We start from the raw sequence: 27752 nt of genomic DNA, 5'->3' as shown, positions 1-27752 counted from the left end.
CAAGGTTTACCAAGACTGTTGTATTTGCAAGAGTGGGCTTCCCGCTCCACGTAACGATGCGATTGGGCTGTACCTCTGTCTGTCTCCTGCGCGATGTCCCGCCCCGGGAGGTGTCACGGAACTCAGCTGATATAAGCCCGGGATCCCGCTGGGTCAGGTTCTCTGCTCTGGACTTGGGAGGCTCCGTTGCCTGCTCCCGGAGGGAGACGCGCTGCCGAGGAGAACCCAGCGGGTAATGAATCCCCCGCGCTTCTTTGCCCAGGCCTTCCCCAAACCTCCCCCCGGTCTGCGCGGGTTCTCCTATTGGGCTGTGGTGAAGACAAGGTGCGGCGACTGCAGCTCCCCAGGTCTGGGCGCTGCCGGGAGAGAGTCTTTCCCGCTGGGGAGATTTAGTTTGTTGACTCAGGAGCACCTCCAACGACAGCTAGTGGCAGAGGACCCGGGAGCTGGGAGGCTCGGAACGCGGGGCGAGCTGGGGAGGAGGGAGAGGCGCCGACCCAGCGCAGCCTAAATCTTAGCAAACCAAGCCTGGCAACATTTCCCCACGGTTCAGGAGCACGAAGGACTTAAGGGAAAACGACGAAATCGGGGCTCCCGAGGATGAAGTTAAATGGGTTGTGGCCTGGGGACAAATAGGGCCAATGTCCAGTCTATTACAAGAGGCTTTGTTCCAGAGGCTTGCCTATAAGCCCCTGGCTTGGAACGTCAGTCTTCAAAGTGTAACAACCGGGGCAGGCTACTAGGGTAGCCCACAAAGCCCTGTATCCCCCATACAGTGACTAACTAGAGCCCTAGTTGGTCATATCCGCAGTGGCTGAGACTGCGGTGTGATTCCGTTTCCCTCTTGCATGTGTCCCGGGAGCCCGAGTTGTCGAAGCCCAAATTCAGGCTCAGGAACCAGATGTGCTGTTGATGCCAAACACTGACACACAGATGCTTGGAGACAGAGGAAGATTTATTCCATTTGGCCAAAGCGAGAAGGCAAGAGGTCAAGATCTCTCAAATCCACCCTAACAAAAAGAAGTAGTGGGGAGTTTTTATGAGACCAGGAAGTAAGGGAGGGGGAATTTCAGGGAACCTAGGGGAAAAGTCTTTCTTCGTCTCAGATTACACCTTGAACCACCAGACTTCTGGGCGTCAGCAGCTGATCACAATGCCCTTAAAGGCATTCATTCCTTCTGCAAAATTTTTTTCTTGACTCTGAAGCTATATCCTCCTGCTTGACAAAGAAACGGTGCATCAGCAGTTTATAATTATATTGCTAGAAAAAGGAATATTGGGCAAAAAGTGGGTAGTTAACATATGCAAATAAGCAAGGGCCCCATCGGAATTTTCATGGTTTCATCACTAAAAATGTTGGGGTGCTGAAATCTTGAGGGGCTCGGTTGCACCAGAAGGGGATCCTTTGTCCCTAGTGCAGGCAGGAAGGGATGCTTGAGGGAGGATGGGGGAACTTTTCAATAGTTCCTCCCCTCCCCTACCAATAGCGGGTGGGAGGGCGTTGGTTTAGAGCCAAGCCTCTAGGAGAAGATGAGAGCAATGGCTAAAGTTTGTCTGGCCTCGCCCTATGAGAAGGGGGCGGAGGCTGTGCTTGCCTGCCTTTGTGGGGGAAAAAGAAACCGATTCCTAATCTGTCTGTCTCATGGGAGGTGAGAGTTCCTGTGGCAGGATAACAGACAAGCAATTCAGTGTGATAACATCCTGTGTCAGAAGTATTCATTTAAATGTCACAAGAGGCCGGGCGCCGTGGCTTATGCCTGTAATCTCAGCACTTTGGGAGGCTGAGGCTGGTGGATCACGTGAGGTGGGCGGATCACTTGAGGTCAGGAGTTCGAGACAGCCTGGCCAACATGGTGAAACCCCATCTGTACAAAAAATACAAAAATTAGCTGGATGTGATGACACATGCCTGTAATTCCAGCTACTCGGAGCCTGAGGCAGGAGAATTGCTTGAACCACCCCCTCCCCCCACCGTAAAAAAAGTCACAAGACTTAAACTCTTTTGTTTAAGAAAATAAGCAGTTTTATTATTTCCATGTAAGAGGAAGAAGAGGAAAATGCTGTGATCCACTCCTGGCCTGATTATGAAAATTCACAGGTGTTTATAGCAGCCCCACTTTCACCATGGGATATGTCCCAAGACCCTAAGTTGATGCCTAAAACCAGATGCCTGAAACCATGGGTAGCACCAAACCCTATATCTAATGTGTTTTTTCCCTATACTTTCACTGTTTCACTTAAAGAAAGCACTTAAAGAAAGGCTTTTCTTTGGCATATCTGAATTGCCAGCATCACTACTCTGGAGATTTGGGGCCATTAAATAAAATAAGAGTTACTTGAACATAAGCAGTATTAGAGTTGATCTGGTAAGTAAGAAGGCTACCAAGTGACTAAGGGCTAGTAGCATATACGGGGTGAGTACACCAGACAAAGGAATGATTCATGTCCCGGGGTGAGAGGGAGTGGATGGCATGAGATTTCATCAGGCTACTCAGAATGAAACTTGAAACTTATAAATTATTTATTTCTGGAATTTTTCATTTAATATTTTTGGACTAGAGCTGACTGTGGTAACTAAAGCATGGAAAACCACCAGATAAGGGACGACTACTATATACTATCAGAAAATAGAAATCATTTCCAGTATTATTGTTATGGCAAATTGAATAATATGATATACACTCTTTTATGTCTGGCTTCTGTCACTCAGCATCATTGTTTTCAGATTCATCTATGTCATTGTGGGTACCAATAGTTCTTTCCTTTTTATTATGGTTGAGTAGTCTTCTATTATATGGATAATCAATATTGGCTTCTTCATTCATCTACTAATGGGCATTTGGATTGTCTCCAGTCTATGTCTTTCACAAATAAAAATGTTATGAACGTTCATGTACAAGTCTTTGTATGGACGTATGCTTTTTTTTTTTTCCTCTTGGGTAAATACTTTGGTGTGGAATGAATGGCTGGGTCGTATGGCAAGCGTACGCAGAACTTCGTAAGAAACTGCCAAATTCTTTTCCAAAATGGTCGTACCCCTTTATATCCCTACAAGGAGTATATGAGGATGCCCATTCCTTCACATCTTCACCAACAACTAGCATGGTTAGTCATTTTAGCCATTCTAATAGATGTGTAGTGGTATCTCACTGAAGTTTTAATAGGCATTTCCCTAACGACTAATGATGTTGAGCATAATTCAATGTGCTTATTTGTATCCATATATTTTCTTTGGTAAATTGTCTATTCAAGTATTTTGTTCATTTTTAAATTGGGGTTTTTTATCATTACTTTTTGAGTGTTCTATATATAATCTACTTACAAGTTCTTTATCAGTTATGTAATTTGCAAATACCTTCTTCCAGTCAGAGGTTTATATTTTCTTTTTTTCTTAAACTTTTACTTTAAGTTCAGGAGTACTTGTGCCTGACGTGCAGGTTTGTTACACAGATAAATGTGTTGCCTTGGTGGTTTGCTGCACAGATCATCCCATCACTTAGGTATTAAGCCCAGCATCCATTAGCACCATTCTGATGCTCTCGCTCCTCCTGTTGCCCCTTCCTCTGACAGGCTGGGGCTTATATTTTCATTCTCTTAATAGTGTCTTTCAGAAGGAGAAGTTCTTAAAGTCCAATATATCATTTAAAAAAATTTATTGTGCATCTAGGCCAGGTGCAGTGGCTCACGCCTTGTAAACCCAGCACTTTGGGAGGCCGAGGCAGGGAGATCACTTGAGGTCAGGAGTTTGAGACCAGCCTGGTCAACATGGTGAAATGCCATCTCTACTAAAATTACAAAATTTACCCAGGCGTGGTGGTGGGCACCTGTAATCCCAGCTACTAGAGAGGCTGAGGCAGGAGAATCGCTTGAACCCAAGGGGCGGAGGTTCGAGTGACCGAAATAGCGCCACTGCACTCCAGCCTGGGCAGCAGAGGGAGACTCCATCTCAGAAAAAAAAAAAAATTATTTTGTTCATCTAATATCATCTGTAAGAAATGTTTGCCTAACCCAAGGCAAAAATATTTTCTCTTATATTTTTCTCTAGAAATTTTATGGTTGACAGGCTAAATATACATACAAACTCTGGCCAGGAGATATGCAAAAATAGAACTCTGACCTAGAACTGCTGCAGTAACCAGCCTGGGAAGCCAAAACACAACTTCTACAGCAGTTGACTGGTAGTGGTCAGGACCTTGTCAATAACTGACAGCATCCTTAATTTTTGCTCCTGATTCCAATTTAGGACCAGTCAGAGAAAGCCAAATATGTTCCCCAAACTAATCATACAGGATGTTCATTTCTAGTTAGCCTGCTTCCAACTTCCCTATGACAACACCCTTGAATCATATCATACCTGAGCATTCCCTTTTTGTCACTATCAATCTTTCCCCTGCCTGTCTATGAGGCTTTGACAAATGTGAGTGATGATGGCGGCTGACTCCCTCATTATAGTGAGCTCTGAATAAACAGCCTCTGCTTGTTCTCATCCAGGCAGACTTCATTAATGTCTTTAGTTTCCTTGCAGGTTCCACCAAGGTACCATCTGCCCACTGTGTGGACTCCCATTTTCAAACAGGATGGCTGCTACAGAGGCACCTTGCACCTTGCAGAGAGTGGTTTGTTGAGTTTGCACTGATAGGATAAGTCAGTACTGACTGAATGTCTCTTTTTTTTGAGTTCCTCAGCTACTGATTCTCATTTGATACCTGGGTTTTGTTATTGGTTCCCATTTATTTGGCACCCTAGGTGGAATCAGGCCATTCTCTTTCACCTCTTTTGGCTCTCTTTTTTGTGTGTTTGTGTTGTGCTGTTTAAAAGTGGTTTGTCCGAAGAAGGAGAATGACAGGGTCAGACATAGGCATAGGTCCTACAAGCCTGTTCAAGCTTGCTTCACAGTCCAGTGAGTTTGTGGTTCTCCCTGAACCCATGTCCATGTGGACAAACTTTGTTGTGGGTCACCAATAAAACCAGCTCAGGTTCTCCTTCCGTCTTGCGTTTTTGTCCTGAGAGCTTCACTTTGGTCCACGGGGAGTGCTTTCTCTGGTTTTCTGCCTACTGAGGGGCACAGATTGTCTGGTCTGTGTTAGGAGGTGCCCAACTGTACGGTTGGGGACCTGAGACACAAAGTGCACAAGAATTATACTCCTACTGATGGTCAACAGCTCTCATGGGGTCTTCTAAGTCTAAATACCCTCCTCATCTAGGAGAAACTGCTTCTTATTTGTACAACACTAGCTCATGCACCTACCTTCCTACCTTCCTAATGGCATAACTCCAAGGATGATCTGGGCCTTTACTGGCTATTTTGGGGTACATTTGACTTGAACAAAATTGTTCATTTGACATGCACCTTAGAAAAGTAGGAATAAGATTTCTCAGGATGAATGGGGCTGCCGTTTTTTGTTGGTAGGCAGAGGCCTCCAAATGAAATTCTGATCAGAAATTGCTTCATTAAAAGATTCTTTGCCCAAAACCAACGGGAAATTTGACACACTTAAGCAACAACAAACTAGACTCATTTCCCTAGTAAATGCTTCTTTTTCTTGTCTTCCAGATGCCTCCCTGTATCCAGCTCTCTCTTTTCCCCCTTATCCTTCTATTAGGTTGGTGCAAGAGTAATTGCAATTTTTGCCATTACTTTCAATAATCTCTCTCCTATACTTCAGTCAACTGCTCACTTCTCTTCCCCCTTTTCAGACCCCCTCCCTTTGCCCAATAACTCTCCTAAACTCCAAAATTCCAGTTGCCTCTGAATATCCATCCCTCTCTTTAAGCCAGGTATGCAGACATCTGTAGAATTTAAACCTTGGATCCAAGCTGAATTAAGAGTTATACTTAAAGGTTTCCCTAAACCCAGCAAGACCAGCAAAAATTCATAAACGAATTTAGAATTCTTCTAGGTACATATGACCCAAGGTTACCTAACCTCTATCAACTTGTACACATGTTGGTCAGAAACTCAGGTGCTAAATCCTGGAGGGCAAAAGCTGATTGGACAGACTCAGAAAGGGACCCACAGTATCCCTCTTTCCATAGTAAATCCGAGGGTTTTAAAAAAAAGGATCCAAAAAGTAAGGCAAAGTCTCCTAAAAGCCGTACCCAAATCATTTCTAATAAAAATCCATTGGACCATGCAAACAAAAAAATAAAACTGTTGGACTTTTTCAGGATAGACTAGGAAATACCTTCCAACACATCAGTTAAAGAAGGTGGTAAAAGCAGCCCTTTCATCTCATTTTGTCAGTGGAGTTAAACATGAAATTGGAGACTTAATTCTAAAACAGAAATTGGAATGGAAAACAACCCCTTTATCTGAATGGTAACACCTAGCAGAACATTTTGAAAGAGCTTTAGAACTAAAATGAGACAGGACTCAAAATAAACTTGTGGCCCACTTCCCAATCAACCACCTATTGACAAGGACACTACAGATATTGTAAACAGAACCAAGACAAATAAAAATCCATCAGTTCAGATCAATGAGGGTGCTCAGAGGAAGGAGAAACTACCCAATAGTCTGCCTTTCCCTAAACACTCAAGGTGATTTAACTATAAATACAGGTGGTCAATTTCATCAATTTCTGGTAAACATGGTACTACTCTTTCTATGTTAAACACTGTCCCTTTTGCTCAATCTCTTCCTCTGAGTAAACATACCACACAGGTGGTAGGTATTTCAAGTAACCCACATATAAGCCACATATTTATTCCATCTCCCAGCCCTTAACTGTAGCCCTTGGTCCCTGACTGAAAAACATTCCTTCCTGCTGTTTGATATCATGCCTATGAGTTTAATAGAGACTTAATTTGCAAATGGAAATGTAATATGTATTGATGTTCCAGAGACTTCTCTATTCATAATCAAGTTGCACCTGCTATGAATACACCTTTGCTTTCTCTATTATATTTGATGCATACTCCAAATAAATATCTTGACACCAAACCTGACAGTGTAAGGGGCTAAAAATTCCACTCACATAGCACAAATAATTGGAGAAGCAAAATAATATGCAGAACTTACTAAGTTCAGACAGATCCTGTCAAACCATTACCCAAACTTCCCCAATATCCATAGAAGTCAGACGCAAAGGAATGGCTCGAACCTACAGTTGAAGGCCTTATATGCAAAGGTCCTCTCATATCCCGTAGTAACACTCCTGTCCTGCCAGCAAAGAAACCAAGTAGATGAAGATATTGATTTAAGACTTCAGAACCATCAACAAAATTGTCATTTCTTTTTTCCCAGTAGTGCCTAACCCACACACCATCTGTCATTAATTCTACTTGAAGTCACTTGCTTTACCGTCCTAGAAATTTTCTCTGCCTTTTTCAGTGCACCTTTAGACAAAGACAGTCAATACTTTTCTGCCTTTGCCTTGGGAAGGACAATGGTATAACTGGACAGTCATACTCCAGAGATTCATTGAAGCCCCTGTTTTTGTCCAGATGCTCAAGTAAGAGTTAAAAGATGGCTGGGCGCGGTGGCTCACGCCTGTAATCCCAGCACTTTGGGAGGCCGAGGTGGGCGGATCACGAGGTCAGATCAAGACCATCCTGGCTAAAACGGTGAAACCCGGTCTCTACTAAAAAGAAATATCAAAAATTAGCCAGGCGTGGTGGCGGGCGCCTGTAGTCCCAGCTACTCGGGAGGCTGAGGCAGGAGAATGGCGTGAACCCGGGAGGCGGAGCTTGCAGTGAGCCGAGGTCGCGCCACTGCACTCCAGCCTGGGCGACAGAGCAAGACTCATCTCAAAAAAAAAAAAAAAAAAGAGTTAAAAGACATAAATTTCCCTTGTGACCTTGTGACTCAGTTCTGATACAATATAAAAATGATCTCCTACTTTGTTCAGAGAACAAGGAAGCCTGTTAAAAGGATTCCATTTTCTTGCTCTCAGCCTTAGTAGAAAAGGGACATAAAATTTTTAAGGCTAAATTACAATTTTACCAAAACACAATTCATTATTTGCAGTAAACCTGTCTAAGGAGGGATAAATATTCTCTCCTGATAAAGATTATCTGAAGTTATTGTAAATCCCTCACAAAATGACAGATGAGAGGATTTCTAGGTTAACTGGATATTGCAAACAATAGGTGCCAAAGTTTTCTGAAATTGGAGCACCTCTTTATGGATTGACTGTCTTCAGTGAGGCATTCTCTCCTTTGAAAGTCCAAACATAAAGACCTCCTGGAACCTGAAATCAGTTATTCAACAGCCTCCTTCCCAAAGCACCCCAACTGTAGAAAGCCATTTTGTCTATTTGTGCGAGAGCGATCTAGAGAAGCCCTTGGGCCTTCAACTTCATGGAAGCCATGAAAACCCCATTATTTACTGTAGCCTCACTCTTGACCTGTTTAAAAGGCTTATTTCTCTTGGTTTAGGGCATTAGCTGTCACTGCAAAACTTGATGATGCTTCTGCCAAACTAGCTCTAGGCTCACTCCCCGCCTGACCTCATGGTTTCTCATGCAACACAAACATTACTAATTTGGGGGTTTTTTTGTTTGTTTTTTTGTTTTTTGAGACGGAGTCTCGCTCTGTCACCCAGGCTGGAGTGCAGTGGCGCGATCTCGGCTCGCTGCAAGCTCCGCCTCCCGGGTTCACGCCATTCTCCTGCCTCAGTCTCCCGAGTAGCTGGGACTACAGGCACCCGCCACCACGCCCGGTTAATTTTTTGTATTTTTAGTAGAGACGGGGTTTCACCGTGTTAGCCAGGATGGTCTCAATCTCTGACCTCGTGATCTGCACGCCTCGGCCTCCCAAAGTGCTGGGATTACAGGCATGAGCCATGGCGCCCAGCCTTTTTTTTTTTTTTTTTTTTTAAAGACAGAGTCTTGTTCTGTCGCCCACGCTGGAGTGCAATGGCATGATTTCGGCTCACTGCAACTTCTGCCTCCCAGGTTCAAGCGATTCTCCTGCCTCAACCTCCCAAGTAGCTGGGATTACAGGCACACACCACCACGCCCTGCTAATTTTTGTAATTTTAGTAGAAACAGGGTTTCACCATGTTGGCCAGGCTGGTCTCAAACTCCTGCCCCCAGGTGATCCACCCATGAAAAAATCTGGTTGAATCTTTACTCTGATAATCTCTGGTGCTCTCAAAATGGCCACTTGCTGGCACCAAATTATTTAAAATGGATATTAGCTAAATTTCTCCATGAAATTACTCATTATAATATAGACAAATTGGTCACTATCTTAAATCCACATCCGTGGGAAAACTAAAAAGACACCTGAGCAGTGGGGCATGGTGGCTCATACCTGTAATCCCAGCACTTTAAGAGGCTGAGGCAGGAGGATGGCTTGAGGTTATGAGTTTGAGACCAGCCTAGGCAATCTTGTAAGACCCTATCTGTACAAAAAATTTAAAAAATTAGCTGTGCATTGTGGCACGTTCTTGTAGTCCTAGCTACTTGGGAGGCTAAGGCAGGAGGATAGCTTGAGCCTAAGAGTTCAAGGCTATAGTGAGCCATGACTGCACTCCAGCCTGGGTGACAGAGTGAAAAGCCCTGTCTCTAAAAAAACAAAAACCAAAAAGGACAGCTGAGGATATTTTCAGGTTATGTGTCGCCTGTCAACAACATAATCCTGGAAAAATTCTAATGTCATCTTTTGTTCCTCTATACATAATGTGCCTTTTTCCTCTGGATGCTTTTAAGATTTTTTTCTGTATCACTGGTTTTGAACAATTTAATTATGATGTTCCTCAGTAATTTTTTTCCACATTTCTTGTGCTTAAGGTTTGTGTAACATCTTAGATTTTAGATCTTGATTTTTTCTAGTGTTCATCAAATTTTCTTCAAAAATGTTTTAGTTGTTTCCGACAGGAGAGTAGCCTAGTCCCTAGTACTTTATTCTGACTGGAAGTGAAAGTCTCATGAATGTAGTTTTGAAAATCATAGTTCCTTAGACACAGTAAGGAAACCAATGGCCTCACCCTCTCCCACTTCTCCTGCTTGCCAGGAGCCTCTTGTCTCTTGGGCTTTTTCTTCTGGCATGTGTTTCTATATTTCTAAACAGCATGCTTATTTTCTCCTTTCTCCCTCCCACCCCCTCTTATTTTAGATATTGTCTTAGTCCATTTGGGCTGCTGTAACAAAATACCATGGACTGGGTGGCTTATAAACAACAAAAATTTATTGCTCACAGTTCTGGTGTCTGGGAAGTCCAAGGTGCTGAGAGATTTGGTATCTGGAGAGGGCCCTCATAGATAGTGCCTTCTCACTGGGTCCTCGCATGGTAGCGGGGGTGTATATGCTCCCTTGGACCTCTTTCATAAGGGCACTAATCTCACTTATGAGGGTACATCATCATGACCTAATCACCTTCCAATGACCCTATCTCCTAATACCATCACCTTTAGGGTTAGGATTTGCACAATGAACTTTAGGGAGTTGCAAACATTCAGACCATAGAAGATACTGTTTATTTCTGGAAGATGACTGTATAGCACTCTCTCTCTCTCTCTCTCTCTTTTAAATCTTTGGAGACAGGGTCTCACTCTGTTGCCCAGGCTGGAGTGCAGTGGTATGATCTTGGCTCACTGCAGCCTCAATCCACTGGGCTCAGGAGATCCTCCCACCTCAGCTTCCCAAGTAGGTAGGACTACAGGTGCATGCCACCATGCTTGATGTTTTGGTTTTTGAAGAGATGAGAACCCATTATCCCATTATGTTGCCCAGGCTGGTCTTAAGCTCCTGGCCTCAAGCAATCCTCCCACCTTGGCCTCCCAAAATGGGGGAATTACAGGTGTGAGCCGCTGTGCCTGGCCTGAGTATAGCTAACACTTTTTTTTTTTTTTTTTTTTTTGAGATAGAGTCTCACTCTGTCACCCAGGCTGGAGTGCAGTGGCATGATCTCAGCTCACTGCAATCTCCAGCTCCTGGGCTCAAGTGATTCTTGTGCCTCAGCCTCCTGAGTAGCTGGGACTACAGCCACATGCCACCATGCCTGGCTAATTTTTGTATTTTTCGTAGAGATGGGATTTCACCGTGTTGGCCAGGCTGGTCTTGAACTCCTAACCTCAGGTGATCCGCCCACCTTGTCTTCCCAAAGTGCTGGGATTACAAGCATGAGCCACTGTGCCTGGCCAACACTTCTTATCCTATGCCTTCCTTCTCCACATCCTGCCAATACAACTATATCTTATATCATTTTTTATCAGAACAATATTCGGAGTTTATATTATCATGACTAGGACTTTATTTACAATGGTGCCAAATAATGCCTTATGGTTATCTTTTATTTATTATACTACTTTTTATTTTAACTTAGCATTATTGTCTTATATTTGTATTTGTCTATCTTCCTAAGTGCCTATGACCAATTCATCCCCTACTCTCCACCCTCTCAGTTTACTAAGTGATCTGTCAATGGCATGGTCTTAGGCTCTGTCCACCGAAGCCTGCTGCTCTGTTGTGCGGTTTTGCCTGTGATCTGTAGGCCTGCTGTGCAGCTGTTATTCCCAGACCTCCCTTCAGAAACATCCAGGGGATTTTTAAACTTCCTTTCCTTGTTGAATCTCTTGTTTCCTGCATCCACTTTTTTGAGGGAAGAAATGCAGGGGGCAGGGCAAGGACAGTGTCCAGAGAGCATGAAATCTGAAATCTCAGTTCACAGTGCCAACTCTTACGACACAGGGTTCTGTAATCATGCATGAGTCACTGTTTTTCTTCCTACTTCAGAGAACTTCAAATTTTGCTGGCAATGCCCAGCATCCATTACTGCAGGCATTCTATTTTGGTGTCATCAACTTCCCTGCTCAAGTTTTCAGTGCACTTGGCATTCCTTCTGCATACATGTTGAGGTTTAAATTTCTGGATTTCGGCCGGGCGTGGTGGCTCACGCCTGTAATCCCAGCAATTTGGGAGGCTGAAGCGGGTGGATCACCTGAGGTCAGGAGTTCGAGACCAACCTGGCTAACATGGCGAAACCCTGTCTCTACTAAAAATACAAAAATTAGCTGGGCATGGTGGCTTGTGCCTGTAGTCCCAGCTACTCAGAAGGCTGAGGAAGGAGAATCACTTGAACCCAGGAGGCAGAGGTTGCAGTGAGCCGAGATCACACCACTGCACTACAGCCTGGGCAATAGAGCGAGGCTCTGTCTCAAAAAAATCAAAATAAATAAATAAATAAATTTCTGGATTTTAAAAAACTCACTATTGTTTTTCAATAATCTATGAGGGGTGAAGGAGGTACAGACATCTTTCTTGGGATTCTTAAGTTAGAATCTCCTGTTATTCTTTTAATTAGAAAAAGGATTAATGATGTTGAAAAAGACAAATCTTATTGTTAATGGCTCTGCAAACCAACAACACAAAAATATTTAGAGAAAAGTGCTGAAGGAAATGCATTAGAATGCTAAATCTTTAAATGGTGAATCTATAAGTGTTCTTTTTCTTTAATTCTGCCTTTAGTTTTTCTTTCTTTGACACATTGAGCACATATTACTTTTACTGCCAGGAAAAATGTAAGTTGAAATAAAAACAATATAGAAAACACTGAATCTGCTTTTAGAAAATGACTACCATAGTGTGTGTGTGTATGCGTGCACACATGTGCGTACGCGTGGGTGTTTTAGCAGAATCTAATCTAATCTGTGTGTCTCTCAGAGTTGGGAGGTAGAGCCTTAGGGCTTTAACTAGAGATGAAAAGACATACATGGAACAATGGATGGAGTCCTGCAGGGGACCATTGTCTGCCTGAGCAGAAAGCTTGTACTTGTATAACAATGCCTGGGAAAAAAAATGAAAACTCATTTCATTTTGGGATAATTTTATTGTAAAGTATACCACACATACAACAGAGAATACAACTTTATTACATAGTTAAAAATAATATTAAAATAAACACACATGTATTCACTCCAGATTAAGAAATACATTTCTAGAAGCTAAGAAGCTTCCTGTATATTTCTCCCCTATTTCTCTGTCTCCCTAATTCCACCCTCTTCCTCCCCAAACAGAGGTAGCCACTATTTTGAATGTTCTATTATTTCCTTACTTTTCTTTATGATATTACTACCTATATATGTCTCCCTAAATAACACATTATTTAGTTTTACCTGTTTTTGAACTTCATATAAATGGAATCATAATAGATGTATTCTGTGGTTTGTGTATTTTTTACAACATTATATTCTTAGAGTTCATTCAAAATAGTGCATGTAGGCTGGGCGCGGTGGCTTACGCCTGTAATCCCAGCATATTGGGAGGCCAAGGTGGGCAGATCACCGGAGGTCAGGAGTTCAAGACCAGCATGGCAAACATGGTGAAACCCTGTCTCTACTAAAAATACAAAAATTAGCCGGGCATGGTGGCAGGCACCTGTAGTCCCAGATCCTCGGGAGGCTGAGGCAGGAGAATCGCTTGAACCCGGGAGGCAGAGTTTACACTGAGCCGAGATCACACCAGCCTGGGCAACAAGAAGTAGACTCCATCTCAAAAAACAAAACAAAATAGTGCATGTAATAGTGAAAGTGGATGTCATTTTCCATACTGAGAATGACTTTATTACTGTGTATTTCCAATTTTTTGCTATTTTGAACAGCAATGCTTTGAAAATTCTTGTTCATCTCTCCAGGATATCTGCTTTTTTTTTTCTGTTTTAATCTCACAAAACACTACCAGGTTGGTTCTTTTACACCTGTTTCAGAGTATATGCAAACAGGTTAAAACAATTTTCCTAAAGACACAAAGCTGGCAAACACTGGCAGTTTGAACTCAGGTTTTCCTCATTCCACAGCCCAAACGATTTACTATTACACGATGCCACCTTCCTTTTAGTGATTGCCTTGTGGCACAGCTGCATGAAATTGTGGATACTGAGGTCAATCAGGTCATAAAAAGCCTCTTTTGATCTGATTTCATGCTTATCAAGCAGCCTTCTGAAATCTGGCTTCACATACTCTACACCAGGGGTCCCCAACCCCCTGGCCGTGGACCAGTACCTGACTGTGGCCTGTTAGGAACCAGGCTGAACAGCAGGAGGTGAGTGTAAGTGAGCATTACCACCTGAGCTTTGCCTCCCGTCGTATCAGCAGTGGCATTAGATTCTCATAGAAGCATGAACCCTATTGTGAACTGTGCATGTGAGGGATCTAGGCTGCGCGCTCCTTATGAGAATCTAACTAATGCCTGGTGATCTGAGGTAGAACAGTGCCATCCTGAAACCATCTCCTCACCAACCCCCAACCCCCATCCATGAAAAAATTGTCTTCCAAGAAACTGATCCTGGGGACCACTGCTCTAAATCTACAGGAAGGAATGAGATGCTTTGAAATAAACACCTGAGCTCCCCCATAGTTACATTTCCCACTGAACAGTAATCAAGTATCACTGTGACTCAGCTATTTCTGTTTTGAGTTTGGGGTACGAAATCACCTTCCCTCAGAAGGGAACTTTGGGGTCCTAAAAAGATTAATTTTATGGTCCTGACATGTCGAAGACTAGGTCTTAGATACAATTAATTTCACCAAGGACCTGCCATTCCAGTGGCAATTCTTGGCAGCCGGACAGGTGGCTTTTCCTGGCAACACCCCAACAAAAACTTGAGCTCTTTTGCCAATGTTTACATTGTGTACTCATGATTTATTATCTACTGGATCTCAGATCCTTTGCTCCCACTGGAGTAAAGCAATTTTTTTTTTTTTTTTTTTTTTTGCACTAGTGCTTGATGTCTTGTGGAGTTACTATGGAGCAAGCTGAATAACTGCAGCCTGGTGCTGAGATGTTGGGCTCAGTCTTGCCTATGCCCCTTGTCACTGAAAATGCCCCTGCTCACAGAAACACAGCTAGGATGTATATATATGATTTTTTTTGACAAGATGGAAACCGTTTGGATTAGGGGAAGCTGACGTCGTTGCTATGTATCTGTTCCATAGCAACAATGACAGGTTGCCAACTCAATCAGATGTGTCCCCTCCCAATATTAGGCTATAAAATAATCTGAAAATTGCCCAGGTCTCAGGGAGAGGAGAAAGACAAAGAATCAAGAAAAACAATAAATATTAGCACACCCCAGAGATACTTCTGACCACGAAAGCTTTCTCATTGCTTTCCAGCTCCAGTCCACAAATATCAATGTAAAATTTTCTGTTTTCTGCAGGTGACCTGCGAGACTCTGCCACTTTGAGAACTTGGCAGATAGTTACTAAATACACAGCATAAATATAACCTGTTGGTCATTTCTGTGGTGGTGGTGTGCTTCCAGCAGACTCAGCTCCTCAACTCACCTTACAAGCTTAATTCATGTAAAAAATCTGACCTCAAGCTATGTGGGAATTTCATTCATCCATTTTCACACTGCTGTTAAAGACATACCTGAGACTAATTTATAAAGAAAAAGAGGTTTAATGGACTCACAGTTCCACATGGCTGGGGAGTCCTGACAATCACGGTGGACAGTGAAAGGCACGTCTTACATGGAGGCAGGCAAGATAGAAATGAAAGCCAAGTGAAAGGGGAAACCCTTTATGAAACCATCAGACCTCGTGAGACTTATTCACTACCATGAGAACAAAATGGGGGAAACTGCCCCCCATGACTCAATTATCTCCCACCGGCTTCCTCCTACAACATGTGGGAATTATGGGAGCTACAATTCAAGATGAGATTTGGGTGGGGACACAGTCAAATCATATCAGGAATAAATGAAGGGACCAACCTCAGTAGGATGGCCTTAATCTGTTGATTTTCCTGCCTCTCCTATTCTTGTCCTGTTCTAATGGTTCTATCTTTCTGTTTTTCAGGAGAACATTTCAGGATAGGAATAGGCCAAGTGCTGAGAAGATGAGTCTTAGGATTGATGTGGATACAAACTTTCCTGAGTGTGTTGTAGATGCAGGAAAAGTCACCCTTGGGACTCAGCAGAGGCAGGAGATGGACCCTCGCCTGCGGGAGAAACAGAATGAAATCATCCTGCGAGCAGTATGTGCTCTGCTGAATTCTGGTGGGGGCATAATCAAGGCTGAGATTGAGAACAAAGGCTACAATTATGAACGTCATGGAGTAGGATTGGATGTGCCTCCAATTTTCAGAAGCCATTTAGATAAGATGCAGAAGGAAAACCACTTTTTGATTTTTGTGAAATCATGGAACACAGAGGCTGGTGTGCCACTTGCTACCTTATGCTCCAATTTGTACCACAGAGAGAGAACATCCACTGATGTCATGGATTCTCAGGAAGCTCTGGCATTCCTTAAATGCAGGACTCAGACTCCTACGAATATTAATGTTTCCAATTCATTAGGTCCACAGGCAGCTCAGGGTAGTGTACAATATGAAGGTAACATAAATGTGTCAGCTGCTGCTTTATTTGATAGAAAGCGGCTTCAGTATCTGGAAAAACTCAACCTTCTTGAGTCCACACATGTTGAATTTGTAATGTTCTCGACAGACGTGTCACACTGTGTTAAAGACAGACTTCCGAAGTGTGTTTCTGCATTTGCAAATACTGAAGGAGGATATGTATTTTTTGGTGTGCACGATGAGACTTGTCAAGTGATTGGATGTGAAAAAGAGAAAATAGACCTTACGAGCTTGAGGGCTTCTATTGATGGCTGTATTAAGAAGCTACCTGTCCATCATTTCTGCACACAGAGGCCTGAGATAAAATATGTCCTTAACTTCCTTGAAGTGCATGATAAGGGGGCCCTCCGTGGATATGTCTGCGCAATCAAGGTGGAGAAATTCTGCTGTGCGGTGTTTGCCAAAGTGCCTAGTTCCTGGCAGGTGAAGGACAACAGTGTGAGACAATTGCCCACAAGAGAATGGACTGCTTGGATGATGGAAGCTGACCCAGGTTAGGGAGCAATATCCACAATGGTTGTAATGTTTGCTGGCAGCAAGGCAGGGCGGGTCAGAGAGGAAAGAGGGATATGGTATTCCTTGGAATCTGGGGAAAGAGATTTACTCTCTGAGTTGCAATTGTCTGATTTATTAATCCCTGTAGATGTAGTTCATGGATTATTGCCCTTCCTTTCTTCTGCCATCTTAAATAGTCTTCATTCAACAGATGCCCTGGCTAGTAGCCCCATTAAAGGCTGGTGCGGGGGGCTGTTTGACCTAGTTATTTCAATTTTCACATCCTTTCTTATGTTCATAGTCAAGCCTCTTATTTTTCAATTATGAGCTTGCATTTAATTATGTAGGAAATTTCTTTTTTTCACATGTACAGATGTGTCCACTTTAATTTACTGCCACTTTCCTCTGACTTTCCCTTCTTAAATACTCACCCTTTCTCACTGCCCACTTCCATTTTTTGAACCAAAATATGACCAAATCACGGCTTTCACTCTGCTTTCCCATTTTTCCTTTGGGGAGCCGGTACGTGATAAGCCAGAGGATGGTTGGTGACACGCATCTACCCTGGAAAAGGAAAGCCTGAGATAAAATTAGACAAGAGAAAACCAATAGTAACTTCTTCAAAGGTCCAGAAAAAACAAAGTCCACCTCAGAATCTGCTCAGATGTCTATATCCATTGGCCTTTGCATCTTCTCATCATTTTTCTTTAAAAAGTAGCATTCTAAAAATATAAAAACAGGCTGGGCACGGTGGCTCATGCCTGTAACTCCAGCACTTTGGGAGGCCGAGGGGGGCAGATCACCTGAGGTCAGGAGTTTGAGACCAGCCTGGCCAACATGGTGAAACTCCGTCTCTGCCAAAAATACAAAAAATTAGCTGGATGTGGTGACGCACGCCTGTAATCCCAGCTGCTCAGGAGGATTGCTTGAACCTGAGAGACGGAGGTTGCAGTGAGCTGAGATCATGCCACTGCACTCCAGCCTGGGCAACAGAGTGAGACTGTTTCAAAAAATAAATAAATAAATAAGTAATAGAAATAAAAATAGTTTTGTTTTGACATAATAAAATTAAAAAGTGTTGCTTTATGCTAGGTTATTTTTTCCTTCAAAAACCTCAGTAGGCTTTCCTGAGCTGACCTGAGATGTAAAGGCAAGTATCTGTGGGCCGTGGCTTGAGTTGTAAGACTAGGTGAAAGACTTTGTAGCACAGCTCAGCTATAAGTTGGGGTCTGCCTTTTTGCATATTGAATGCTTGGTTCTTGTTTCCTAAGACCTTTCCAGGTGTCCTGAGATGGTTCTCGAGTTGAGTTTGTCATCTGCCACGCCCCACAGCAAGCCTGTGTGCATTCATAAGAATTCGGAATGTCTGAAAGAGCAGCAGAAACGCTACTTTCCAGGTAATTGGCCATCTCTGGTTGCTTTGGAATATGTTGATTGTTCATTCATATAAAAAATTGACTCCTACTTTATATTATATACAGAATCAATTCCAGAGGTTTAAGGACTTAAATATGAAAGCCAAACCTTTAAAACTTTTAGTAGAAAGCGTATATGAATAATTACATCATTGGGGTAGGAAAGCATTTCCTAAACCAGACACAAAAGGATCAAACTTAAAAAGATTGATAAATTTTACTACATTAAAATTAAGAACTGTTCCTCAAAATATACCTTAAAGAAAGTGAAAAGACTGGGCACAGCTCATACCTGTAATCCCAGCACTTTGGGAGGGTGAGGTGTGGAATTGCTTAAGTCCAGGAATTTGAGACCAGCCTGGGCAACATAGCAAGACCCCATCTCTACAAAGTAGCAGCCCTCTACTATGCCAGGCTAATTTTTTAACTTTTGTAGAGATGGAGTCTCCCTGTGTTGCCCAGGTTGGTTTCAAGCTCCTGGACTCAAGCGATCCTTCCACCTGAGCTTCCCAAAGTGCTGGGATTACAGGCATGAGCCACCACGCCAAGCCACCAGTCTTTTTTTTTTTTTTTTTTTTTTTTTGAGATGAAGTTTCGCTCTCGTTGCCCAGGCTGGAGTGCAACGGTGAAACTTTGGCTCATTGCAGCCTTCACCTCCCGGGTTCAAGCAGTTCTTCTGCCTCAGCCTCTCAGGTAGCTGGAATTAGAGGCACATGCCACCACACCCAGCTAATTTTTTTGCATTTTCAGTAGAGACGGGGTTTCACCATGTTGGCCAGGCTGGTCTTAAACTTCTGACGTCAGGTAATACACCCACCTCGGCCTCCCAAAGTGCTGGGATTACAGGCATGAGCCACTGCTCCCAGCCCAATCATTTTTTTGATGGACTTTTATATGACGTCTAATTTTTTCATTTTTAAACAATGCTACAATATACATTTTACCATAATATACCTGAGGTGTTCTTTAAGGATAAATTCTAAGTAGTGGCCGGGCACAGTGGCTCAGGCCTGTAATCCCAGAGCTTTGGGAGGCCAATGCAGGCAGATCACAAGGTCAAGAGATCGAGACCATCCTGGCTAACACAGTGAAACCCTGTCTCTACTAAAAATACAAAAAATTAGCTGGGTGTGGTGGCATGCGCCTGTGGTCCCAGCTCCTCGGGAGGCTGAGACAGGAGAATCGCTTGAACCCGGGAGGCGGAAGTTGCAGTGAGCCAAGATGGCACCACTGCACTCCAGCCTGGGCGACAGAGGGAGACTCCATCTCAAAAAAAAAAAAAGGAAAAGAAAAAAAAATTCCAAGTAGTAATAATTACTTGTAACTTTAGATGGATATTGCCAGATTGTAAGCTAAAACATATACCTAAATACACTTTCACCAACATGGTATTATCACGGCATTTCTCTTCTGGAAGAAGCTTAGAATCATTTTATCCTATCAAAAAGAAAAAAAGATGGCCGGGTGAGGTGGCTCACACCTGTAATCCTGGCACTTTAGGAGACCGAGGTGGGAGGATCACTTGAGCCCAGGAGTTCAACACCAGCCTAGGCAACATGGCAAAACTCTGTCTCTACAAAGAAATACAAAAATTAGTTGGATGTGGTGGCATGCACTTGTAGTCCCAGCTACCTGGAAAGCTGAGGTGGGAGAATCACCTGAGCTCAGGAAGTAGAGGCTGCAGTGAGCCATGATCATACCATTGTACCCCAGTTTAGGTGACAGAGCAAAACCCCATCCCCCGCAAAAAAAAGTCTCCATGCTGTCCCTTTTTAGTCAAACTCTCCCCAAATCCCTAACCTCTAGCATCCATTGATCTGTTGCCTGTACCTATAGTTGTGCTTTACAGAATGTCAGGTAAGTGAAACCATACAGTACGTAATCTTGCCAGGTGTTAAGATGGCACTCTAATGCCTTCCTCACCATCCTTGTTTCCACCTCTTTGCCTCGCACTTTGGATGTCAGCAACACAAACTGCTTGGAGTGACCTGAATGGACCTTGCTTTTTATTTATTTATTTATTTTTTGAGACAGGGTCTCACTCTGTTGTGCAGGCTGGAGTGCAGTGGTGTGACCTCAGCTGGCTGCAACCTCCGCCTCCTGGGTTTAAGCGATTCTCGTGCCTCAGCCCCCCGAGTGGGTGGGATTACAGGCACGCACCATTATGCCCGGCTAATTTTTGTATTTTTTGTAGAGATGGGGTTTCACCATGTTGGCCAGGCTGGTGTTGAACTCCTGGGCTTAAGTGATCCAACTGCCTCGGCCTCCCATGGTGCTGGGATTACAGGCATGAGCCACCACGCCCGGCTTCCTTGCTGTTTCTTGTCCCTGAGCGTTAGTCATGTGCCCTCTTTTGACCATGTCTCTATTCTCCTCTTCAACTCACTAACTCCAAGTCATCCTTTAATAATCAGCTCAGGGCTGGGTGCGGTGACGCACGCCTGTAATCCCAGCACTTTGGGAGGCCCAGGCGGGCAGATCACTTGAGCCCAGGAGTTTGAGACCAGCCTGGCCAACATGGTGAAACCCCAGCTCTACTAAAAATACACAAATTAGCCAGGCTTGGTGGCACATGCCTTTGGTCCCAGCTACTTGGGAGGCTGAGGCAGGAGAATCACTTGAACCCAGGAGACAGAGGTTGCAGTGAGCCGAGATCGCACCACTGGTGCGACAGAGCAAGACTCCATCTCAAAAAAAAAAAGAAGAAAGAAAAAGAAAACAGAAAAAAAAGAATCAGCTCAGGTGTTTCCTTCTTCATAAAGACTTTCATATTTTCTTCTTTCCTAAATTGTACCTTTCCTTGGTATTCACATAATATTTTCTGTCCTTCTCTCTAGTTGTATTGACCACTTTTTACCATAATTATTATTGTCTGCTTATACCAGCTAATTAGAACCCCATCAAAATAAGAATTGTTTATCTTTTTATTACTAATGTATAACCTATTGTAGATACATAGTACAGTCCCAGTGTTGATTAATTCTTCTACGTATAATGATGATTACTAGCTTGTCTGAGGCTTTTCTAATTTCTTCCCATCCTTTCCCTGTCTAGTATTTTCAGACAGAGTGGTATATACTCCAGAAAGCCTCTACAAGGAACTCTTCTCACAAAATAAAGGACTCAGAGACTTAATAAATACAGAAATGCGCCCTTTCTCTCGAGGAATATTGATTTTTTCTCAAAGCTGGGCTGTGGATTTAGGTCTGCAAGAGAAGCAGGGAGTCATCTGTGATGCTCTTCTAATTTCCCAGAACAACACCCCTATTCTCTACACCATCTTCAGCAAGTGGGATGCGGGGTGCAAGGGCTATTCTATGATAGTTGCCTATTCTTTGAAGCAGAAGCTGGTGAACAAAGGCGGCTACACTGGGAGGTTATGCATCACCCCCTTGGTCTGTGTGCTGAATTCTGATAGAAAAGCACAGAGCGTTTACAGTTCGTATTTACAAATTTACCCTGAATCCTATAACTTCATGACCCCCCAGCACATGGAAGCCCTGTTACAGTCCCTCGTGATAGTCTTGCTTGGGTTCAAATCCTTCTTAAGTGAAGAGCTGGGCTCTGAGGTTTTGAACCTACTGACAAATAAACAGTATGAGTTGCTTTCAAAGAACCTTCGCAAGACCAGAGAGTTGTTTGTTCATGGCTTACCTGGATCAGGGAAGACTGTCTTGGCTCTTAGGATCATGGAGAAGATCAGGAATGTGTTTCACTGTGAACCGGCTAACATTCTCTACATCTGTGAAAACCAGCCCCTGAAGAAGTTGGTGAGGTATGCTGCTTGTCTGTGTTCACTTTATTTTCTTGAGTGACTGTGGCTGGTGTGGCTTTCAGTTTACTTGCTAAAATTCATATTGTATTTACCATGACCAGAGGAGTTTAAGAGTAGAATCTGCTTTCTTTGTTTCATTGGGGAAAAACCTGACTCTGTTTCTTACAGTTTCAGCAAGAAAAACATCTGCCAGCCAGTGACCCGGAAAACCTTCATGAAAAACAACTTTGAACACATCCAGCACATTATCATTGATGACGCTCAGAATTTCCGCACTGAAGATGGGGACTGGTATGGGAAAGCAAAGTTCATCACTCAGACAGCAAGGGATGGCCCAGGAGTTCTCTGGATCTTTCTGGACTACTTTCAGACCAATCACTTGAGTTGCAGTGGCCTCCCCCCTCCCTCAGACCAGTATCCAAGAGAAGAGATCAACAGAGTGGTCCGCAATGCAGGTCCAATAGCTAATTACCTACAACAAGTAATGCAGGAAGCCCGACAAAATCCTCCACCTAACCTCCCCCCTGGGTCCCTGGTGATGCTCTATGAACCTAAATGGGCTCAAGGTGTCCCAGGCAACTTAGAGATTATTGAAGACTTGAACTTGGAGGAGATACTGATCTATGTAGCGAATAAATGCCGTTTTCTCTTGCGGAATGGTTATTCTCCGAAGGATATTGCTGTGCTTTTCACCAAAGCAAGTGAAGTGGAAAAATATAAAGACAGGCTTATAACAGCAATGAGGAAGAGGAAACTGTCTCAGCTCGATGAGGAGTCTGATCTGTTACTACAGATCGGTGATGCGTCGGATGTTCTAACCAATCACATTGTGTTGGACAGTGTCTGTCGATTTTCAGGCCTGGAAAGAAATATCGTGTTTGGAATCAATCCAGGAGTAGCCCCACCGGCTGGGGCCTACAATCTTCTGCTCTGTTTGGCTTCTAGGGCAAAAAGACATCTGTATATTCTGAAGGCTTCTGTGTGACAGGAAACCCAAGCCTAAGAAACAATTAAGTGGTTCTCATCTCTAATTAACTGTGAAACCATTTAATCCAAACATGTAAGCACACACTCACTTATTAAGTCACATACTTTTCTAGGTGCTGGGGATTGAGAACGAATCGATGTAAGATTCCTCCTTTAGGGCAGAGACAGACCACTGACAAATACACAGATAGACAAGGAATTTCCCATGGTAAAAAGGGATATCAGTAATTAGAGGACCGTGAGACTCAGAGATGTGTGTGTGTGTGTGTGTGTGTGTGTGTGTGCGCGCGCGCGCGCGCGCGCACGCATGTGTGTAGGTAGATGGAGGGGGTGGTTATTTTGGGTGGTCAGGGAAGTGCTCAGTGAGGGAAGAACTTGTCATGAGAATCTCTGAGCATGCCAGGCAGACTCGGATATTTTTATAAATTTTTAACATGGCCACTTGCAGAAAAGCTTGAATGGGACGTGCAGGGAGAATGTGAAGGATGGAGCAGGTAGCTCATCTGGCCTTGTAGGTGCCAGGAACGGGCAAGACATGTTTTGAAATGTAAGATCACAGGCTGTTTTTTGCAAGACTACATTATATTACTTTATTATTTTCTGCTTTTTCTTTTAACGACATTAGTGTTTTTGATCACTGTATTTTAAAATGCTTTTTGTGAGCCTTTTGGTTATGTGGAATCTGTTCCTTAGCTCTGATTTTTTATTCTTATGGAGCATCTTAGGTTACTACATGAAGGTAAGACTGCCACAGTCCCCCAGGGAGGCACATTGTGTTTTACTGATTGATTTGAAGATGATAGAGAGCCTAGGGGGATGAGTCTATTGGACTCAAAGGTTACATTTTGTTTTTCCATTTAATTTAATAATCAGCAAAACGACAAAGTCAGTTTAATATCTTTCTTCTGCTGAGTCTTCAGGATTTTAGCTAGTCTTTCAAAAGCCATTGCTACAAAAGTGCAAATTTCTCATTTCCTGTGGGTCTCTAGAAACTCTCTCAATATTTAAAGCCAAACAAATCCATCTTTTCTGAGAGACAGAAACTAAAAAATTCAGAGTTAATTCACTATTAAAAACAGCAAGGCCCTGCTATTTCCCAAGAATAGAGAAATTTAAAATTCTCATTGTAAGAAGTATGAACTTGAAGCTAGAATTGGTTTATTTCTGGCAGCTACTTACAATATTAAGAACTTTACTTTTTAAATTTGAGACAATTTCACAGGAAAGCAAGAAATTAGTCTATTGTGAAATGTTTTTACAACTAACTTGGAATATACTGCAAATCACTAGTAAGTAGAGACACATTTAAGATAAAATGATTAATAAAACAATTGGTAATTCTGAATAAGGATCTGAATAAATCCAGATCACAGACTCTTCCTTTACCAATATGTAAAAGAATGTGCAAAATTAGTAAAAATATAGCCAAAAATTTACCAGCAACAGAGAAGCAAAGAATGGAGTTCAACCTTACACTATCAACATCTAATAGATATGTATGAAAATTTAAAAACTAGAAAAGGTTGGGCATGGTGGCTCATGCTTGTGATCCCAGGACTTTAGGAGGCCAAGGTGGGAGGATTGTTTGAGCCCAGGAGTTCAAGACCAGCTTGAGCAATATAGTGAGACCCTGTCTCTACAAAAACAAACAAACAAACAAATAAATAAATAAATAAAATTAGCTGGGAATGGTGATGCACACCTGGAGTCCTAGCTACCAGAAGGCTGAGGCAGGACTATCACTTGACCTCAGAAATCTGAGGTTACAGTGAGCTATGATCATACCAGTGCACTCCAGTCTGGGTGACAGAACAAGACCTTGTCTCTAAAAATTAAATAAATAAAACAAAAAAAAGAATTTAAAAGTTTTATATAAAGGCATAGCTACTATCTCATCTGCCCAGTGTAGTCATGAATAGATGTCACATAAAGAAAAGAAAACCAGAATTCTTGTTAATATGGCCAGTTTGAAGGGTGGTGGCGGAGGTATTGAGCAGGCAGCTCAGGGAAATGCCAGGGAGACCCTTGAGCACAGAAACTCCTGATTGTCCCCAGGGACTCTCCGTGGACACAGGAGGGATTTTCCAGGATTTCACATGAATTCAATGAAGGGGGCTGTGTCTTATTCCTGGATGCTTTGCCTCCTTCATGGAATTCAGTGGATTTAATGGAAGTTCCTAGGCAACAATAAAGAGTAGAAACCAGGTTAACAGCGAGGGCCTCATCTCACACCAGATCATATCAGGCTACACAAAAGTAGATGGAAGACACCGCCCAGGCCTCCAGCTATACACTGGAGAAGAAGCCAAACAAGTCTACTTCATCTAAGAAAGTTGTCAAAGAGAGCCCTTCTATACCATCTTAAGGTAAAAAGAAAGACTCTACCCAGCTGCCCTGATTAAGCATTAGAAAGATAAGTGTTCTGATCATTAGGCAGAAAGACAATGGGGAAAAATGTAGAAAAGAAATATGACATGAGCCAGATGAAGAACCCATCCTGAAAGGATATATAACTCAGGGGACAAAAGACAACTCACCATAAGTTAGGCACAGTGGATCACGCCTGTAATCTCAGCATTTTGGGAGGCCAAGGCAGGTGGATCACCTGAGGTAAGGAGTTCAAGTCCAGCCTGGCCAACGTGGTGAAATCCTGTCTCTACTAAAAATACAAAAATTAGGTGGGTGTGGTGGTGCATGCCTGTAATACCAGCTACTCAGAAGGCTGAGGCAAGAGAATTGCTTGAATCAAGGAGGCAGAGGTTACAGTGAGCCAAGATCACGCCATTGTACTTCAGCCTGGGCAACAAAGTGAAACCCTGTCTCAAAAAACAAACAAAGCCTCCCCATAGATGTCTCGTGCCATAGAAGAATTTAAGAAGTTCATAAATTCAATAAAACAAGAGTTGAAAGCCTGTCCCACTGTACCCAAGTTCTCCCTCTCTGAACTGCAGCCTAGAAACTCTCTACAGGCAGTAAACTGGGGCAGTCACAGAGGTGACCTCATCTGTTTCCCACATCCTGCGTTAGGACAGTGATCAGGGATCAGTATCCTTCACTGACTGATTTCCAATATCTCAAGACCTGTTGTTTCATATATTTTGCCTTATTTTTTAATTGTTTCATATATTTTGTCTTATTTTGCAGTTGTTTCAGGAGGGAGGATAAATATGGTCCCCGTTCCTCTATCTAGAAGCATCTAAGAAGGCAGTGAAGCAACATGTGTATAGTTCTTAGGGAAATAAATTTTGACCTAAAATATTAAACCTAGTCAAAATATTATTCTAGTACAAAGGCAGCACATGGGTATTTTTGAACACAAAAGAGTTCTAGAAATACAGGACCCATGAATCATTCTTGAAGAAAAGTTACTCAGTAAGGAAATCTAGCTAAGCAAGCAACATGTACAAATAAAAGATTATTATAATTGGACCAAAGTTAAGTTTAAATCCATTCACATGTATATAATTAAGATATATAGGAATTATAATTACAGAAAAGAACGTTACAAACCTTCACAAAGTAAAAATATTTTTATATCAGATAGATTCTTCTGTTTCAATCCATAAAACCAGGGTTTGGATCATTTTTAAAAAACAAACAAAAATAATTTATTGGAATCATTAGGGAGGACCTGATAGAATCAAACGACAAGCTGACCAAATAGGCCTTAGAGGGGAGAGGTGCCTGGGCAGTTACAAGGACCTAGGTAGCAGGGGTGACTTGGCCACAGTCATTTTCTTTACTTGATTTAAGGAGGTTAAATTACAGTGAGAGAGTTGCACTTATCTAGTTTGCATACCGTACTCAACTCTTAGCTAGCATAGGGCAGGTTCCTTAGTTGAAAAATTTCCACAAACCATGGTGTAAAGTGGAAAGATCAGTTCCCCCAAAGAATATCAGTTACCAAAGTAGGATGAAAGGATGTTGGGTAGATCAAAACAACAAATGTCCATTACGGCAATTAACAAAAGTTAGGGAGTGGGGAAGTTTGAGTGCTAATATGTATTTCAAAACAACTTTAAAAATGGCTTCAAACATTTTATGCTTTTTGTAATTTAGTCATTTTAATATTAGATAAATCTTCCTGTAACTGAAAGTTCTTGAGTTAAAGAAAAATATTCGGTAGTTCAGCTCTTCCTTCAATTTTATTAGTTGCTTTTTCTTTTGTTCAAGTGAAATAAACATAAAAATAATTTTAAAATATTATGTATCATATCCTTCGATTTAACATAATTCTATCTAGCTGTTCTTATATTTTCTCTGATATATTTTTAAAAGCTTTCTGGAATATTATTAACCTTGAATATTTCTAGTTGATGAGTTTATGAGTGATTTATTGCTTCCTTTTCTCTTTCAGTATTGCTAGAATTAATTTTATTGACTTTGCCCCTTTGCATAAAGACCTTGAAGGTCACATGCTGAAATCGCCTCTACTAAAACAAACTCATAGAAATAATGGGGAAGATATTTCAAAACATTGCCATATGCATAGCCATCCTCACAAACAAGAAAAGCACCTCTCCATGAACTAAAACCTATGAGTCATTGGTACAGGTAGGGAAAAGCTAGGTAAACCACGGTAATACACTGAGGCTGGCACCACCACAGGCCAGGACAACTGTTGTCACAAAGCCAGGACAGAATCTCCCAGCCAGAAAGTGTTGCCCTGAGGCTGAAGCCAAATTCATTTTGCCCCCAGTTGGCCAGACCAAAGCCTAGAACTAAAAAGCCCATACCTCAGGGTTTGTCAGCATTGGCACTGTTGGCTTTTTGGGC

General features: G+C 42.5%; 1 protein-coding gene across 4 annotated transcripts; it reads left to right on the top strand.

Annotated features, from left to right (window-relative positions):
• Positions 1-101: 101 nt before the first annotated feature.
• SLFN5 (schlafen family member 5) lies at positions 102-27288 on the top strand. Of its 4 annotated transcripts, none has more exons than XM_019028525.4 (5): positions 102-232; positions 15746-16797; positions 18071-18196; positions 21269-21989; positions 22158-27288. In XM_019028525.4, the coding sequence occupies exons 2-5, from the start codon at positions 15786-15788 to the stop codon at positions 22972-22974; spliced, it is 2676 nt and encodes an 891-aa protein (XP_018884070.4). In that variant the 5' UTR covers positions 102-232; positions 15746-15785; the 3' UTR covers positions 22975-27288. The 4 variants fall into 4 exon arrangements, with proteins under 4 accessions (XP_018884070.4, XP_055244443.2, XP_063562602.1 ...); XM_055388467.2 differs by lacking the exon at positions 102-232 and adding an exon at positions 308-324; XM_055388468.2 differs by lacking the exon at positions 21269-21989 and having other exon boundaries at positions 135-232.
• Positions 27289-27752: the final 464 nt, after the last annotated feature.

Source organism: Gorilla gorilla, chromosome 4, assembly GCF_029281585.2.
Source record: "Gorilla gorilla gorilla isolate KB3781 chromosome 4, NHGRI_mGorGor1-v2.1_pri, whole genome shotgun sequence".
Taxonomy (NCBI): Eukaryota; Metazoa; Chordata; class Mammalia; order Primates; family Hominidae; genus Gorilla; species Gorilla gorilla.
This window is presented reverse-complemented; position numbering and strand designations above follow the sequence as displayed.